The sequence below is a fragment of the Salvia hispanica genome, chromosome 6 (genome assembly GCF_023119035.1).
Source record: "Salvia hispanica cultivar TCC Black 2014 chromosome 6, UniMelb_Shisp_WGS_1.0, whole genome shotgun sequence".
Classification (NCBI taxonomy): domain Eukaryota; kingdom Viridiplantae; phylum Streptophyta; class Magnoliopsida; order Lamiales; family Lamiaceae; genus Salvia; species Salvia hispanica.
Window position 1 is genome coordinate 34626065 of NC_062970.1, and position 14392 is coordinate 34640456.

The following is a 14392-nucleotide window of genomic DNA, read 5'->3' on the forward strand; positions in this document are numbered from 1 at the left end:
TAGATCTATTGTTGTTCGGCACGGGTTTTAATGTAGAATTGGTAAAGTAAGAGAGATGAGGAGAAAAAGTAGGTAAAGTAAGAGAGATAGGGAGAAAAAGTGAGTAAAGTATGAGAGAGGGAAGAAAAAGTGAGAAAAGTATGAGAGATAAACTTTCCATTTTTAGAAAGTAATCTATTTTTTATGGACGTCCTAAAATGGCAAAAGCTATTTTTTTGGACGGAAGGAGTATACTTTGCACTAAAGAATGAATTTTATTTTTTAAAAAGATAAATTTAAAAGTTAATTTTCTTTACTTCACCATTTACCTATCGCTCTTAGTCTCTTAGACATGCAGCACTACACTAGTAATCTAGAATCATTCATAAATATTCTTTTAAATATGAATGCTCAATATTGAATCAAATTTTTTGCCTAATCGAAATTTTTAGGAGATTAAAATATAATCACCTAAACAAAACAGAGCCCTTTAAACAAAATCCAAACTATGAAAATTGAAGATCTTCGATTGTCAAAGGTTTATATTAATTTCGAAAAATTACTTGTTAATGCACAAAATGTTAATCTGAATAAAACTCAAGAAATATACATCAAATTTGAAATAAAAAAAATTCTCAGACATGATCTTATGAATAAGAAAATGCTACTCTTTAACACATGTTATTTTTATAGATGATGGTTTGCAATTCTCATCACTCCATCGATGAATCCGAAAGTCATAACTTCAAAACCTCGTATGACGTATATTGAGGGGTGATTATAATACTCATTATTCAAATACTTCCTCCATTCAAGTAAGAGAAACCATTCAAGTAAGAGAGAGTAAAATAAGAAAGAGAAAAAAATTATTATACTGTATTTTATTTATTCGTTTACCATCTGTATCCACCTTGCCAACAGGGGGCCTATAAAAATGACATGATCGGGATGGAGTTCGAGGGTCCAGTTGAGGGGCAGCCGAAGCTAGAGGAATATGTTCTAAGCTCATTGCTAGGGATATCTCTACGCCACTCGAAATGGTGAGATTTGGGTGCCGTTGCAGTCATTTTGGTAGCCTACGTATTTTTGTTCTTTATAATACTTAAGTTGAAGGAGAGAGCGATGTCGGTGTTTCATACTTGCTATACAAAGAGGACTCTTCACCATCTCAGGCGCCGGCCTTCCTTTCGGACGCCGCTTCCTTTTCCTTCTTCTTCCAGGAGGCATTCATTGTCTTCCCAAGAGGGCCTCAACTCCCCACTTCAAACAACCTAGCTCACACTTTCTTATTAACATTATTTAGTTTTTAATACATTTAACACTTCCCCTCTTTTTTATATAGTACAAGATATATATCAATATGCAGATTATAATGTTCTTAATTAGTTGTCAAACCTCTGTGCAGATTCAACATCTGATCGAATTTGAAATCGTTACTTTACTTCTATAGCTCATATATTGTGTTGATTAATGCATATGGGAACAATTTGTGCAAATTTATTTGCTTTTTTTTTTGTAATGTCGCATTTCCAACTATAAAGATTTGGTATAATTTAGTACAAAATCCAAACTTTGGAATTAAAATAACAATGATCCGAGTAAGACATTAGTGAAAAGTTTTCCAATTTTGCATATAAAAGCACCTAACCTCATCAACAAGGTTAACACAAACAGCCACAATTCCACCAGAATATGTGGGGTTAATCAGCATAATTCCAAACATGAAATTCCTTTAATAGAAGTACTTTTTAATTTAGTTACGAAGTTTTCCATTAGTCCATACATAATTAATTAATCTACATTATCTACGAGCTTAGAAAAGAAACTCAGAGTAAAAGAAGAAAATGAAGTGTTGGTTGTCTCCTTCATTTAGATACATATATAAACACGCCTATATGTATGCGCGTACATGTCTCTAGCCGAGCAAAGAGCGGTATATAAAGTGAAGCAACTGAGGTGCAAATAACAAGTAGCAAGAGAGTCATTACCACATGCATACAAATATGACAATGATATGCAACATTACCACTAAATGAAAAGTAAACGATCATCGGCGCCTACATATAAGAAATTTGAAGGTCGTACACAACCTGACATTATTGTAATTTTTCAACAAATTTATTGTCAGTCAAAACTAAATCTAACATGACACCACTTCATCAAAACCACGTCGTTATATACATGTCCAATTTATTTAAACAAGAGCTTGAATATTGTTGTAACTTTTCCAAATTAACTACCAATAATAATAATGAACAATTCAAACTTTTTATAATAATAATTAGCTATATTAGGTCAATGGGAATGATCATACACATTCCCACCCCAATAGGAATGGGGATCCCATTGGGAGTGATGATTCCAGATACAAAGTCATAACAATAACAGAAATGTGAACATAGCAGTGACCATTCCATTTGTTATCACATTCCCACCTTAACTGATTAGAGTGTCAATTGTTAAATGATTCAACCACATTACATTTGTTTTCATAGGAATAAAAGGTATATCTACAAACAGGATTGGACTCAAACCATATTTAAGATTCTCTTCTAATTTTTTATGTTTTATTCCTTTCCTTCCCCATTCATATGGTCGACCATTCTAAGATGAGATAATCAAGATCTAGGCCATGAATTTATCTAATTTAAGAGCAAAAAAGATCTTTGATTGTGCAACTACCTAGAGCAAAAAAGAGATATTCTAAAAGGATGAGATCTTAGGACTTCGAAAAAAATAAAATAATACGCCACTTTGATGCAGAAAAGGATAATTGAATGACACGTGAGAGAGCGGAAGCTTTGAATTTATGAAAAAATGGTAATGATCTAACTTAGCATTTTCCTTAGTGCCCACAAAGCCTCACCGATTCCTCACCTAATGAATACCAGAATAAGTGCAAACAAAAAATGTTCGAGCAACAACTACAGTATTGTATAGATTTGAAGCACAAAAGCCAATGAATTAGAGAGATGAAGATTATTATTCTACTGTCGTCCACCCCAACCTCGTGTGCCAAATGCACTAGTTGCTTCTGCTTTTTGGATTTAGGGAATTTGGCGTCTAGGGCTTGCGGCGTTCCGTACATGAAATATCTTCGGAGGCGGCGGCGACTTGATTCCATTTAAAATTTAAGCTACTCCCTCCGTCCCATAAAAATATGTGCACTTTCCATTTTCGTCCATCCCATAAAAATATGTGCACTTTCCATTTTCGTCCGTCCCACGACAATATGTGCATTCCATTTCTGTAAAGTTATATATCAATTTAATAATGTAGGTCCCACTATCCACTAACACTACTTTAACTATCATTCTCCTAATCTCTCTTACTTTACCATAACTTTCTCCTCTTCTCTCTTACTTTATTAATTTTGTTTTAATTCTCGTGTCATACTCATTGCTCATATTTTTATGGGACGGAGAGAGTATTTAAAAACATTAAAAAGGAAAAACAATAAAAAGATTTACCACAGTATATACCGGTATAACGAATATTACCGATATATGCAAATATTACCAAAAAATTTTAACAATTACAACGAATTTACCGGTGTATTTTAACAAATATAACGAATATTACTTAAAATATTACCGATAAAATGAATATTACTTGTACAGATAGTCTAAAATATGTATCGAATTAAAGTATGTATCGTACATACCAATTACATAATAATACAATTTAATATTTTGGATTAAAACGATAAATATATCCATTAATAATTTATATGGTAAAACGGTATAGTGTACCAAAGTTCGGTATACCGTCTCAGTAAGATATACAGAAGTTTAGTACGATATACCGAAATATTGAGAAGTTAGAAAGAAAAAGAAAATTGACTACTAATTCATTTAATGCACAAGTTTGCACGTTTTGTGATACAACAAACTGTGCTATGGTTTTAGGCACAGTAGGCCAACCATCCTAAAATCTCATTTTCAAAACTTGAGTTTCACGATAGAGGTTCAAGCTAGAGCTTCAATTTTTATTCCTCGTAATATTATTCATTTTTATGTATTTTTATTCATCTATAAGTTTTAGATTAGTTTTTGACGTGTGAATCTATGTGTATTCTTGATTTTTGAAAAACAATATTTTTCAATATTGTCATGATTTTCATTAACACTCAGATAGCGAATGGGTGTGGAGGTGGAGATGTGGCCGCAGCGGAGGCCATGGCGAGGGTGGTGAAGGTATAATGTTGAGGCCATGGCAAGGCATATGGAGCACATGACGGCACAATGTTACCTCTATCATGGGCTTTTGCTCCGACATGCGTTACCTCATGGTAAGTATTAGTAATAAGTTTTTTTATTTATTTTTAATTGCAATTTATGTTATTATTATTATTTAATTATTCTAAATATTTTTAATTCAATTTCAACATTCCAACGGGATGTAAGGATTTGGGGAATTATACACGTTCTACATTGACTAATTTGAATATGTTCGGGAACAATGTTCAAATGAGTAACAATTTCAAATATGGAATATATTTGCAAACCCGAGATAAATGTCGTGTATAACCAAAATCTCGGGTTCAATATTTTACGAGAAATAAGGCCTCAAGTCTTAAAACAAATCAATTTTGAAGTGGCGTTAACTAATCATACCCTTATATTTTCGGGGGTGACGAAAGACCTTACTAAACCCATACTTCTGTCATCCGTACATCATGTATATACTACTTTAATACATGCGAAGATGAATAAGGTAGATAGTTTAATTTTTTATATAGATGGAGGAACGAAACTTATAGAGAAGGTTGGCTGTGGTCAAAGGAGAAAGAAGAATTGAGTGTGTGTTTTGGAAGCTAAATACCGAAAAAACGGTATATTGATTGTATCGTACCGGAAAATACAAAAAATTATCGAATTTTTGTTATACCATAATTTCCAGTATGGTACGATATGATACCAAGAGTTTTTGATAAGGTAACGGTATGAATTTTTTTATACCGTGGCATACCAAAAATATTTCCGGTATATACCACCGAAAAATTACGAATATATACGAATATGATACGCCCGGATTTTGCACTGTTTTAAGGCCATTATTTGGTCCGTTTTTTTTATCAAAATCACTCTACATGTCCATTATTTGCATATTCTATACATTTTGGTATTTTGACGTGTTTTGTGAGAAATGTGCATATTTGAGCCGAAAAGGGGAGTAAAAACGCATAGTCTGGAAATCTGAGTCAAACGGCGATCGGCGACCGCCCGCGAGAAGTTATCGGCGACCGCCGGCGCCCGGCGGTCAGTAGCTATTTGGCGGCCCGCCTCGGAAATTTACGCTAGGAGAAGAGTCTCGCCCGGCGACCGCCCGAGGACATGTGGCGGTCCGCCACCGAAGGGTCGAGTCTCCGGACTCCAACGCGGCGACCGCCGGCCAAGGTGCGGCGGCCCGCCGAGAAAGGCGGCGAATCCGACCAGCCCTAGATTTGCTCCAAGATTTACCAAACTTTGAAGATCTTTTCCTTCTATGATGAGGAATAATCTTCCCCTATAAATAGGACCTCAAGCTTCATCAAAAGGAGTTTCACACAACAAGAACACATTCATAGAGAAAGAGAGTGACTACTTGCAACATTCATAGAGATCAAAAGCTAGAGTACTTCAATTGTGCAAGGAGTTGGAGAAGGATTTCAAGAACATCAAGAACGACAAGGATTCAACCTACGGGTTTTATTTGCTTTAGTTTTATGTTCAAATTGTTTTCCCTTCAATCTATGTTTTTAGTTTATTCAGTCATGTGTAACTAAACTCATAGGATTCTAGGGATGTGTTAGTAGCAACTTTGGTTATACAATTCCGTTTTCTATTTAATATCCGTTTTGTTTTTACTTTGTTTCTTCCCTAAGTTAATCATGATGCTTCATAATTGAGTGACACAATTATGTATGATTCAATACAACTTGCTTCATAACTGTGACAGAGTTCTAGCGAGTTAGATCCACTTAGTAGACACTACAGTTAGCTTCCTTTAAAACGGCACTGTTAATTGAGAGTGAGGACTTTTCAAGGGTCTTAGGAGCTTTTTGGAGTTACGTGTTAGGATTGACAACCCTAATGTTAGTAATCAACGTTTGTATCGCATGAGCATAAGCTAGGTGACTCGTCCTTTCAAAGTATTAACTGTGCTAGGGTATTGTAGTTTGGAATTTGTATAACCATAAAAGTGAAAGCACATCCCTGGAAGTCCCCTTATCTCTATACTTTTCTCTCCGTGATTTGCTTGCATTTAGTTGTTTACTGTTTTTAATATTTACTGTTTTCAAAAGTTTCCAAAAATTCTTGTTTCTCCAGATAGTAATTGAGTTCTAGTAGAAGATAGACACTTTGTGTACATCTTCCCCGTGTTCGATACCCGGTACTAACCTTTTGCTATACTATACCTACTCTGTATACTTGCAGGTATTTATAGTGCAAATAAAAAGTGCATCAGAATATTACTGATATATTACTTATATATACGAATATTTCCGGTATATACCACCGAAAAATTACTTATTAAAAGAAAAAATAAGGTAAACAAAGCATAAAAGCATATGCAGTTCACAGTTCACACACGCAATTATTAAAATTGTAAAAATAAGAATTAAAAATTCCATCTTCGAAATCATCCCGCCATTGCAAAGTCAGAACACAGATTTGTGTATAAACACAAACGCTCAAAAATCAATAAAACAAAAGGAATATAATGAAAGCACATAGAAAAACGATTGAAATGGAATAATTGAAGAGATAAAAAGGGGGAGGAACATCACAAAAATCACCATCTTGTAGGTAATTTTCTTGTACAAAATTAGGCCAACCCATTTCCAAAAACCAACAATCATTCACTTTCTTCACATCAACTTCCCAACTCATCTCTCTTTCCCCTCGCATTATCCTGCATCTTATCGGAATATTCTCACCAAATTTGTCGACAAAATCTGGAGGAATTCTCTATTGTATATGCAAACGAATTAATGAGAAATAGAATTATTAAAGCATTATTATTATGAAAGTTAGTGGATAAGTGTCAATGAATGTCATTAGTGGGTAGTTAATCATGGAAAAAATAAGAGTCATAGTATTAATATTTCATTTAAGTTACATAACACAATATTTAAATTTAATACTATCAATGACATTCATGTAATTATTCCCAAAACTCCCCTTTTATATATTTATAGATAAATTAATACATTTGAAATTCAATAAAAAAAACCTCAAATTCTAATCCTGAAATCACAAACTCTAACCATAACATCTTAAACTTAAATTATATAAAAATTAATTATTTTTCAATCAATCATAATATCCTATAAGAATTAAACTCACATCTTATACATGACATTTTTATTCATAATTTCATTATTTATTTTTATGTATTAATAAAGTAAATATTAAAAGCTGTTATATAAAATAAATATTTGCTTAATTAATTTGAAAGGAAAATACTAGTAAAAAGATAATTAATCACTCACTTACAAAATCGAAGTAACCAATTTTACAATATGTGACACGCATAGCACTATATTCAGAAAATAAAACAGCTCTATTTAAAAATAGAGTAACTTAATAAATTATAAATACTCATTATTTACTTTGGGAGTTGGGTCATCTTCCTCCCAAAGGCCAAAACCATGGCAGCCTATCATTATTATTTGCGTAAATCTTCCATCCGTAAATTTATGTCATCCCCTTCTAATATTAAATCTCCAACTATTTAATCTTTATGAGCATCGATTTGGCATGGGCTAAAGATTGTTTTCCTGAAAATTTCAAAAAATTAGCAACAGAAAATAGAAAGAAAAAAAAGTTGGAAGGGGCTAAAGCCCCTCATCGGCTCTTACTGTGTCCGCCACTGACTGTATGGTATAACGGTATAGTGTACCGAAGTTTGGTATACCGTCCCACTAAGGTATATCGAAGTTCGGTATGATATACCGAAATATTAATACGATAACAGTAGTGATATCACCCACACCAAAAGTTCGGTATACCAAAACTTTCGATACAGTAATAGTATGCAATTCTTTCATACCGATATTTTGGTACGGTATACAGTATAGCATTTTCGATATGATATACCGTACCTATCTACCCGTACTCTTAACTGCTTGTTTTGTTGTGGGGATATCAATGTCCCATAATAGTAGTATTTCTTTATGTACTTATTTGACTTGTAGGCTCATGATTCCGTTTAACCATCTTACCAAGTAAATATGCTCCTACGCTTTTGATGTGAATCCAGGTATTCAACATCATGGGTCATGGGTTGATTGGGGTCTGAGAAGAAGGTGGAGACATGACAAGGAGCCAAGTCAGATTTGGAGGTCTGATTCAAACTGAAATTTTCCTATGAAGACAATGTTCAAATGCTCTCTTGTGACCACCATTGTCTTCATCGTCGAATGATCTTCGCGTGAGTACCTTGCACGCCTCAATCGGAGCTCGGATGAGGAAGTTATAGTCGTTTTACAAAAGTCGCACAATGCAGAAAGAAATGCGCGATCGGGTGTTTTGCCAACTAGAAAACACACGGCCGGGCGTTTTAGTTACAAATCCGATTTTTGTCCAGAAACTTTACGCGGGCGGGCGAAATGAGCCGCAGGAAACACCCGTTCGGGTGTTTTGTCCGAGACGTGACTTTTTGACCATGACTTATTTTATTTTGCTCATTTTTTCATTTCTAGTATAAATACTACACTAGGGTTTGTTCTTGGCGGCTTTGAATGATATTGTAAGAACAAAGTCTTAAATTTGAGCACCCCCTTCATCTTTGAAGGTTTATCCGAAATTCCATGTGGTTGCATTTCAATCTATTGTCAGGCTTAGATTAAATGTTAAGGTATGCAATTCTAGTTCTTGTGTTGCTAGTTTTGTGGAGTCATTAGATTTTTGTTTTGGTGAAAGTTGTCTTGGGTTGTCTTCATTCTTTTGTAGAAGGCCCATAGGTTTCAAGCATCTATCTAAATCATAACACCTTAACCTTCTTCATTTTCCAACTCATTTTCCAACTTTTTAATTGTTTCATTTCTGGTTTGGTTTGTTGGGTTGTTGAAATATTTGTAAGAGCAAATCCGGGGCAAACTTATGTGTCTTGAATTCTTAAGATTCACATTAGCTTTTTCTTGGATAAATGGTTATTTTATAGCTGAAAAGTAGATATAATTAATACCACTCCTATAATTTAATTCATCATTTATATTGTAACAAACGGCCCATTTCGTGAAAAGGGTCTGGCCATCTAGTTTTGAAAGCCCGAGAAATTTTGAATAATATTGGACTGGATCGAAACAAAGATTAATTCAGTGTATTTCTACGGGACAAGATGGTGAGGGTCTGGGTTCAGCAATAATTTATATCGAGTCATAGTGATTTTTCTCTATAAATAGCTAGAGGATTAATTTTCTATTGCTTACACTCAATAGTAGAGTAGAATTATTACCATGTTTATGCTCTGGATTTGTTTGCTTTTGTGAATTAGTAGAGTAGAATTATTACTGTATTATCTTATTTACACCCCATCAAATATAAGAAGAATTGGTAGATATTGGCAATGTGTGGATCACAATTATTTTTCTGAAGGCAGTTGAATTTGTATATCATTTTGGATTTTCTCAATGTAGTTAAGTTATTATTTTTTTTAGCAATTTTTTTTTCTTTTCTTACTTTATTCTATCTCTTACTTTATTCTCTTCACATTAACTTTTAATACATCAATTTTTTAATTTATGTGCTCAAAAAAAATGTTTCAACTATCTTGAGACGGAAAATTAGTAAATAGGAATAAAGAAGGGAAAGAATAGGTTGCAACTTTTTAGTAGAAAAGAAATGTGCTCAAAATTAGTAAATAGGAATAAAGAAGGGAAAGAAATGTGCTTAAAAAGAAATGTTTCACCCACAATTAGTGCATTGGAAGTGGAAAAGTAGTATAGTATCTAAATTAATTAGACTATCTTCCAATTAACCTAAAGTAGATTTGACTCATACATCACTAAATCATGCTAACTTGTTCCAAGATGAAGACACCTCTCTGTTTTAATTGGTCAATTCTAATCAACTGTAATTATTTTACTAATTATTTTATTTTTTAATGAAATTGATGCAAATCACTTCAACGTTGATTGAATATTTAATAAGGCCAAGAGACTTGAACAGTTTTCTGTATGGGATCCAGTGTTATACATACTGCTCCTCCGTTCCAAGATAAGTAAGTATAAACTTTTCGACACGAGATTTAAGAAAATGAGGTTTTATTAAAGTAAATAAAGTAAGAGAGTTAATAAAGTAGAGAAAAAAAAGTAAGAGAGATGATATCAAAAAAAGAAATGACTCACTTATGTTGGGACGTCCCAAACATAATTGTGAGTCGCTTATCTTGGGACGGGAAGAGTATTATATATGGAAATGTGTTAACAGGGGGATTCCCTTTAACGTGAGAATCACACACAAGAAACACAACTGGGGATATCGAACGCCCAAGAGGTTTGGGTCGGCGAGTATTTCTGGTGAGAGGGTTGCTGATCGCGAGAGATTCTCGTCGACAGCGTTAGATGAGAGTTTCTTGTTGCACAATTAAGTGGGCCAAATAAATGATTTCATAGATAGGTCAAAATGACGATGAAGTGGCCCTATTTATACTAAGACCCTAGTGTTGGTTCGACTTAACCTATACGTCCGGTAAAGAACCAATTAAGAAAATCCGAACGGGGTTTATAAAACACCTGACTCAATTACAATAAATAAATAAGAGTTCCATAACTAAATAAAGCAAATAATCGAGGAAATAAAGAAACAGAGCTATCACGCGAATTAGCGCTATTTGGCGGCGTAATTCGCGTATTTCTGCGGCGGCTTGATTCGATCCCTTGGCCTCAACGATCTTGTTGCCGTGCTCTTCTCCTGCTGTTGCGGTGTCTCTGTTTCTGGTGTTGCTGTAGCCGCCTCTTCTTCATCGGTTGGGTCCTCGTCGGATCTGCTCGGGTTACCCTTATCAAAATGACTCAATTAAAATGGAACTTCCCGAAATGAAATAATGTGGATCCGGTGTCATATGTACTACTCCCTCAGTCCATGAATAGGAGTCCCGGTTCACTTTTATCATAAATAGTAATAGGGTCCCACTTTCCACTAACTCATTCCACTCACATTTCATTTAAAATTAATATATACAAGTAAGACTCTTATTCCATTAATTTTTTTTCATCCACTTTTTTTAACATTTCTTAAAATTTGTGTCGCACATAAATAAGACTCCTAATAGCGGACGGATGGAATATTATATATGGAAATAACTCAATTATAATGGAACTTCCCCGAATGTAACGCCAAATTAGAGATTTAATCATTTTTCTAGCCACGTGTCGCTAAATCATTGGCTAACTAGATTTGCAAGCAGATGACAAGACACCCTTCTCTATCTTCAAAGGCGACTTTCCCATTCCCAACCGCCGTAACGCCCATGAGCCTCTCCGCCGCCAACCAACTCCAATACCACCACTCCGCCGCAAGAATGTCATTCAGCACCATCTCAAAGCTCAACAATGGTACTACTTGGGCCGCCAGATCCATCCATCAGGATTCTTGCACTCACAGAGGAAGTGCGCCGCCAAGAATCCGACTTGCCGTGGCGGCCAAGTCGAGTGGCGGCGGAGTGACGGCAGATATCGAGGAGGGGCAGCTGGACAGACCCAAATGGACCGGAGAGACGCCGCTTTCTCGGCTGGTCAGAGCTCTGATTTCCTTCAAACCCCTCCATTCTGTTATGAAACTTGGCGCTAGACAAGTTTTGATAAGGTAAATGTTAATCCAACTAAACAAACTAGGGAGTAGAAATTAGTATTCATTAATTCCTGCTCATGTCTATATTTGGTACGGATTTGGACAGTACAGCTGAGAAAGCAAGCATTCCATGGAGGGATATGACTAAGGAGATTTTGGAATCTGATGTTTACAAGGAAAAAGATTCCATTGAAGATACCTCTATTGTTTATCCAGATTGTAATCTCCTCAACTTCTATCTTCACTTGTGTTTTCCATGATAACCATTTACAAAAACAATTTCTTTTGTGCAGATTATCTCAATCCTTTCCATGCGTATGATGAGGGGAACCTTTCTTGGCTGGTACTACTAATTGATTTTCGATTTTGTTTTTGATGATAAGATTTTGGTGAAACTAAGGCTCTCTCTGTCTTGAACAGGCTGCAGCAGAAGCAGAGGCTGCCACCATGTCAATGGCGAGAAGGAGTGTACCTTCTGCCCCATCTCTCCAAGAAGCAAACCAAATTGTTCGTGGAAATTGGCTCCAAGCTATAGAAGACCACCATTTGAAGCACTCTGGAGGCTTGCAAATTGGTCAAGTTCTTGATATTGGATGCTCAGTTGGCGTCAGCACGCGTTTTCTTGCTGAAAAGTTCCCCTCCGCCAAAATCACTGTACGTTAATTTGTAGTCCATGTAGGTCTATTTTCTTGAATGATTGTGAGTAGTTTTAGTGTGGATGTATATGTGTAGGGACTCGATTTATCTCCTTACTTCCTTGCTGTTGCTCAACGCAACGACAAGAGGAGAAATGGGGGGGAGAATAAAGTGAGATGGTTCCATGGAAATGGTGAAAACACGGGGTTGCCCTCAAACTCCTTCGACCTTGTTTCAATTGCTTATGTGGTATGCCTCATTTCCTTTCCATTCTTCTGATTCTGTTTCATATCTTACTTGATGATGATGAGTTTCTTGCTTCAAATATTGCTTGATGCAGTTTCATGAATGCCCTCAAAGAGCAGTCAAGAATATGGTGGAGGAAGCTCTCCGGCTGCTTAGACCGGGTGGCACGTTTGCTGTAACAGATAACTCGGTATGATACATCATGTTATTATGAGATAAATCCATATATATTTAGTAGCTCTAAATATTTTGTTTCTTGCATATTTGCAGCCAAAATCCAAGATTCTTCAGGTAAAACACTTTGGAGTGATTGTTTTGATGTATCATGTGGAGCAAGCAAGCAAAATGGTGATAAAAATTTGATGGCAAATTTTAGGAAATATCACCGGTGCTGTTCACATTGATGAAGAGCACGGAGCCTTTTCTGGATGAGTACTATCTGACGGATCTTGAAGGAGTGATGAAGCAAGCTGGCTTCGCCAACGTGCAGACGGCCATGACAGATCCTAGGCACAGAACTGTCACTGCTACGGCGCCATTTTGATGCTTCTCTTTTGTTTATGAGTATCATTCATGTATTTGTTTCCAACTTTGGAATCTTGAACTTCCTTCCTAAAGTAATCCACTTTCTTAGCCTTAGATATGTGTAAATGGGTCGGGCCGTCTTAAATAGCCCAATTTCGGATCTGATTGGGCTGTGCTTATTTAGACCCAACAAATTCCAGCTTCAACCAACACAGATTTCTTCATCAGCAAAACTTAGGATCGATTAGCTTAGAAGTTTGACTAGCAACTGATTTACGGAAACCTTGCAATGAATCAAAACTAAATGCCATTTCTCCAAAATTATTAGAGCACAAGCACTTGCATCCCAAACCCGGATTTGACCCATTTATCTTATGACCTAAATTCATAATACATTTTAAAAAAGCAACACTAGTTTGTTACGAATATAGTTTCGAATTATAGTAGGAGTAGCAATTTTATTATGTTAAAGCAATTATAATATTAAGTGATTCTTATAACTAGTATCACCCACGCTGCGATGCACTACCCATTTTCTTTTATTTAAATTTATTTTATGCTGTAAAATGATTTTATAAATTCATTAAAATATCATGAAATCTGAAATCATAAATATATAAAATAAAAAATAATTATTAAAAAATATAAAATTAAACAAAGAAAAAAAAACACATATACCGAATGAGAAACAATATTTTTATTTCAAGTTCTAAAATCACAAATTTATACAATAGTAATTTATTGTACCAATAAAACTCATATAATCAAATAAGTTTATAAACCTAAAATTGCACACAAATCACGTATCATTTAAATCACTTTTAGATCCATACTACAAAGATCAATCACAAACACATGTCAATAAAAACAATATATAAATATATATTAGAAGATAGTCAAATCGATCAAAATTATCAACAAAAATACAGCAAAATAGCATGGAATATACAACCGATATCAATATGCATGCTTTAGCCAAAAAACAAAAAAAACTGGTTGCATACCCTAATAACATACCCCGCATCTACCACCCATACCATGTCCAAAAAAAACAAATGAATAAGAGTTGCCACCAACCTAATATTCATGTAGAGTACTACATGAAAAATTTATATATTTGACACTTTATAATAGTACATGAAGAAAAGGATAAAAACAATCACATAATTAAGCTCGACACTTCAAAACATATATCACTTCCACCATAAAGACCTGCAAGAAGAACA

At 34.8% G+C, this 14392-nt stretch overlaps 1 protein-coding gene across 1 annotated transcript; it reads left to right on the forward strand.

The window, feature by feature from the left end:
• The first annotated feature begins 11418 nt into the window (after positions 1–11418).
• Positions 11419–13280, forward strand: LOC125192521. The gene is made up of 8 exons (XM_048090120.1): positions 11419–11774; positions 11866–11978; positions 12053–12102; positions 12180–12413; positions 12492–12644; positions 12736–12831; positions 12912–12932; positions 13018–13280. Exons 1-8 carry the CDS (start codon positions 11440–11442, stop codon positions 13183–13185), a joined length of 1170 nt encoding a protein of 389 aa, XP_047946077.1. The 5' UTR covers positions 11419–11439; the 3' UTR covers positions 13186–13280.
• Positions 13281–14392: the final 1112 nt, after the last annotated feature.

Excerpts from the sequence above, each read along its gene's own strand:
- LOC125192521 (XM_048090120.1), top strand. The coding sequence starts at position 11,440 with ATGAGCCTCTCCGCCGCCAACCAACTCCAATACCACCACTCCGCCGCA. Across the intron at positions 11,775-11,865 it reads GCTAGACAAGTTTTGATAAG|TACAGCTGAGAAAGCAAGCA; the intron begins GTAAATGTTAAT and ends GGATTTGGACAG. Across the intron at positions 12,414-12,491 it reads TCCCCTCCGCCAAAATCACT|GGACTCGATTTATCTCCTTA; the intron begins GTACGTTAATTT and ends GTATATGTGTAG.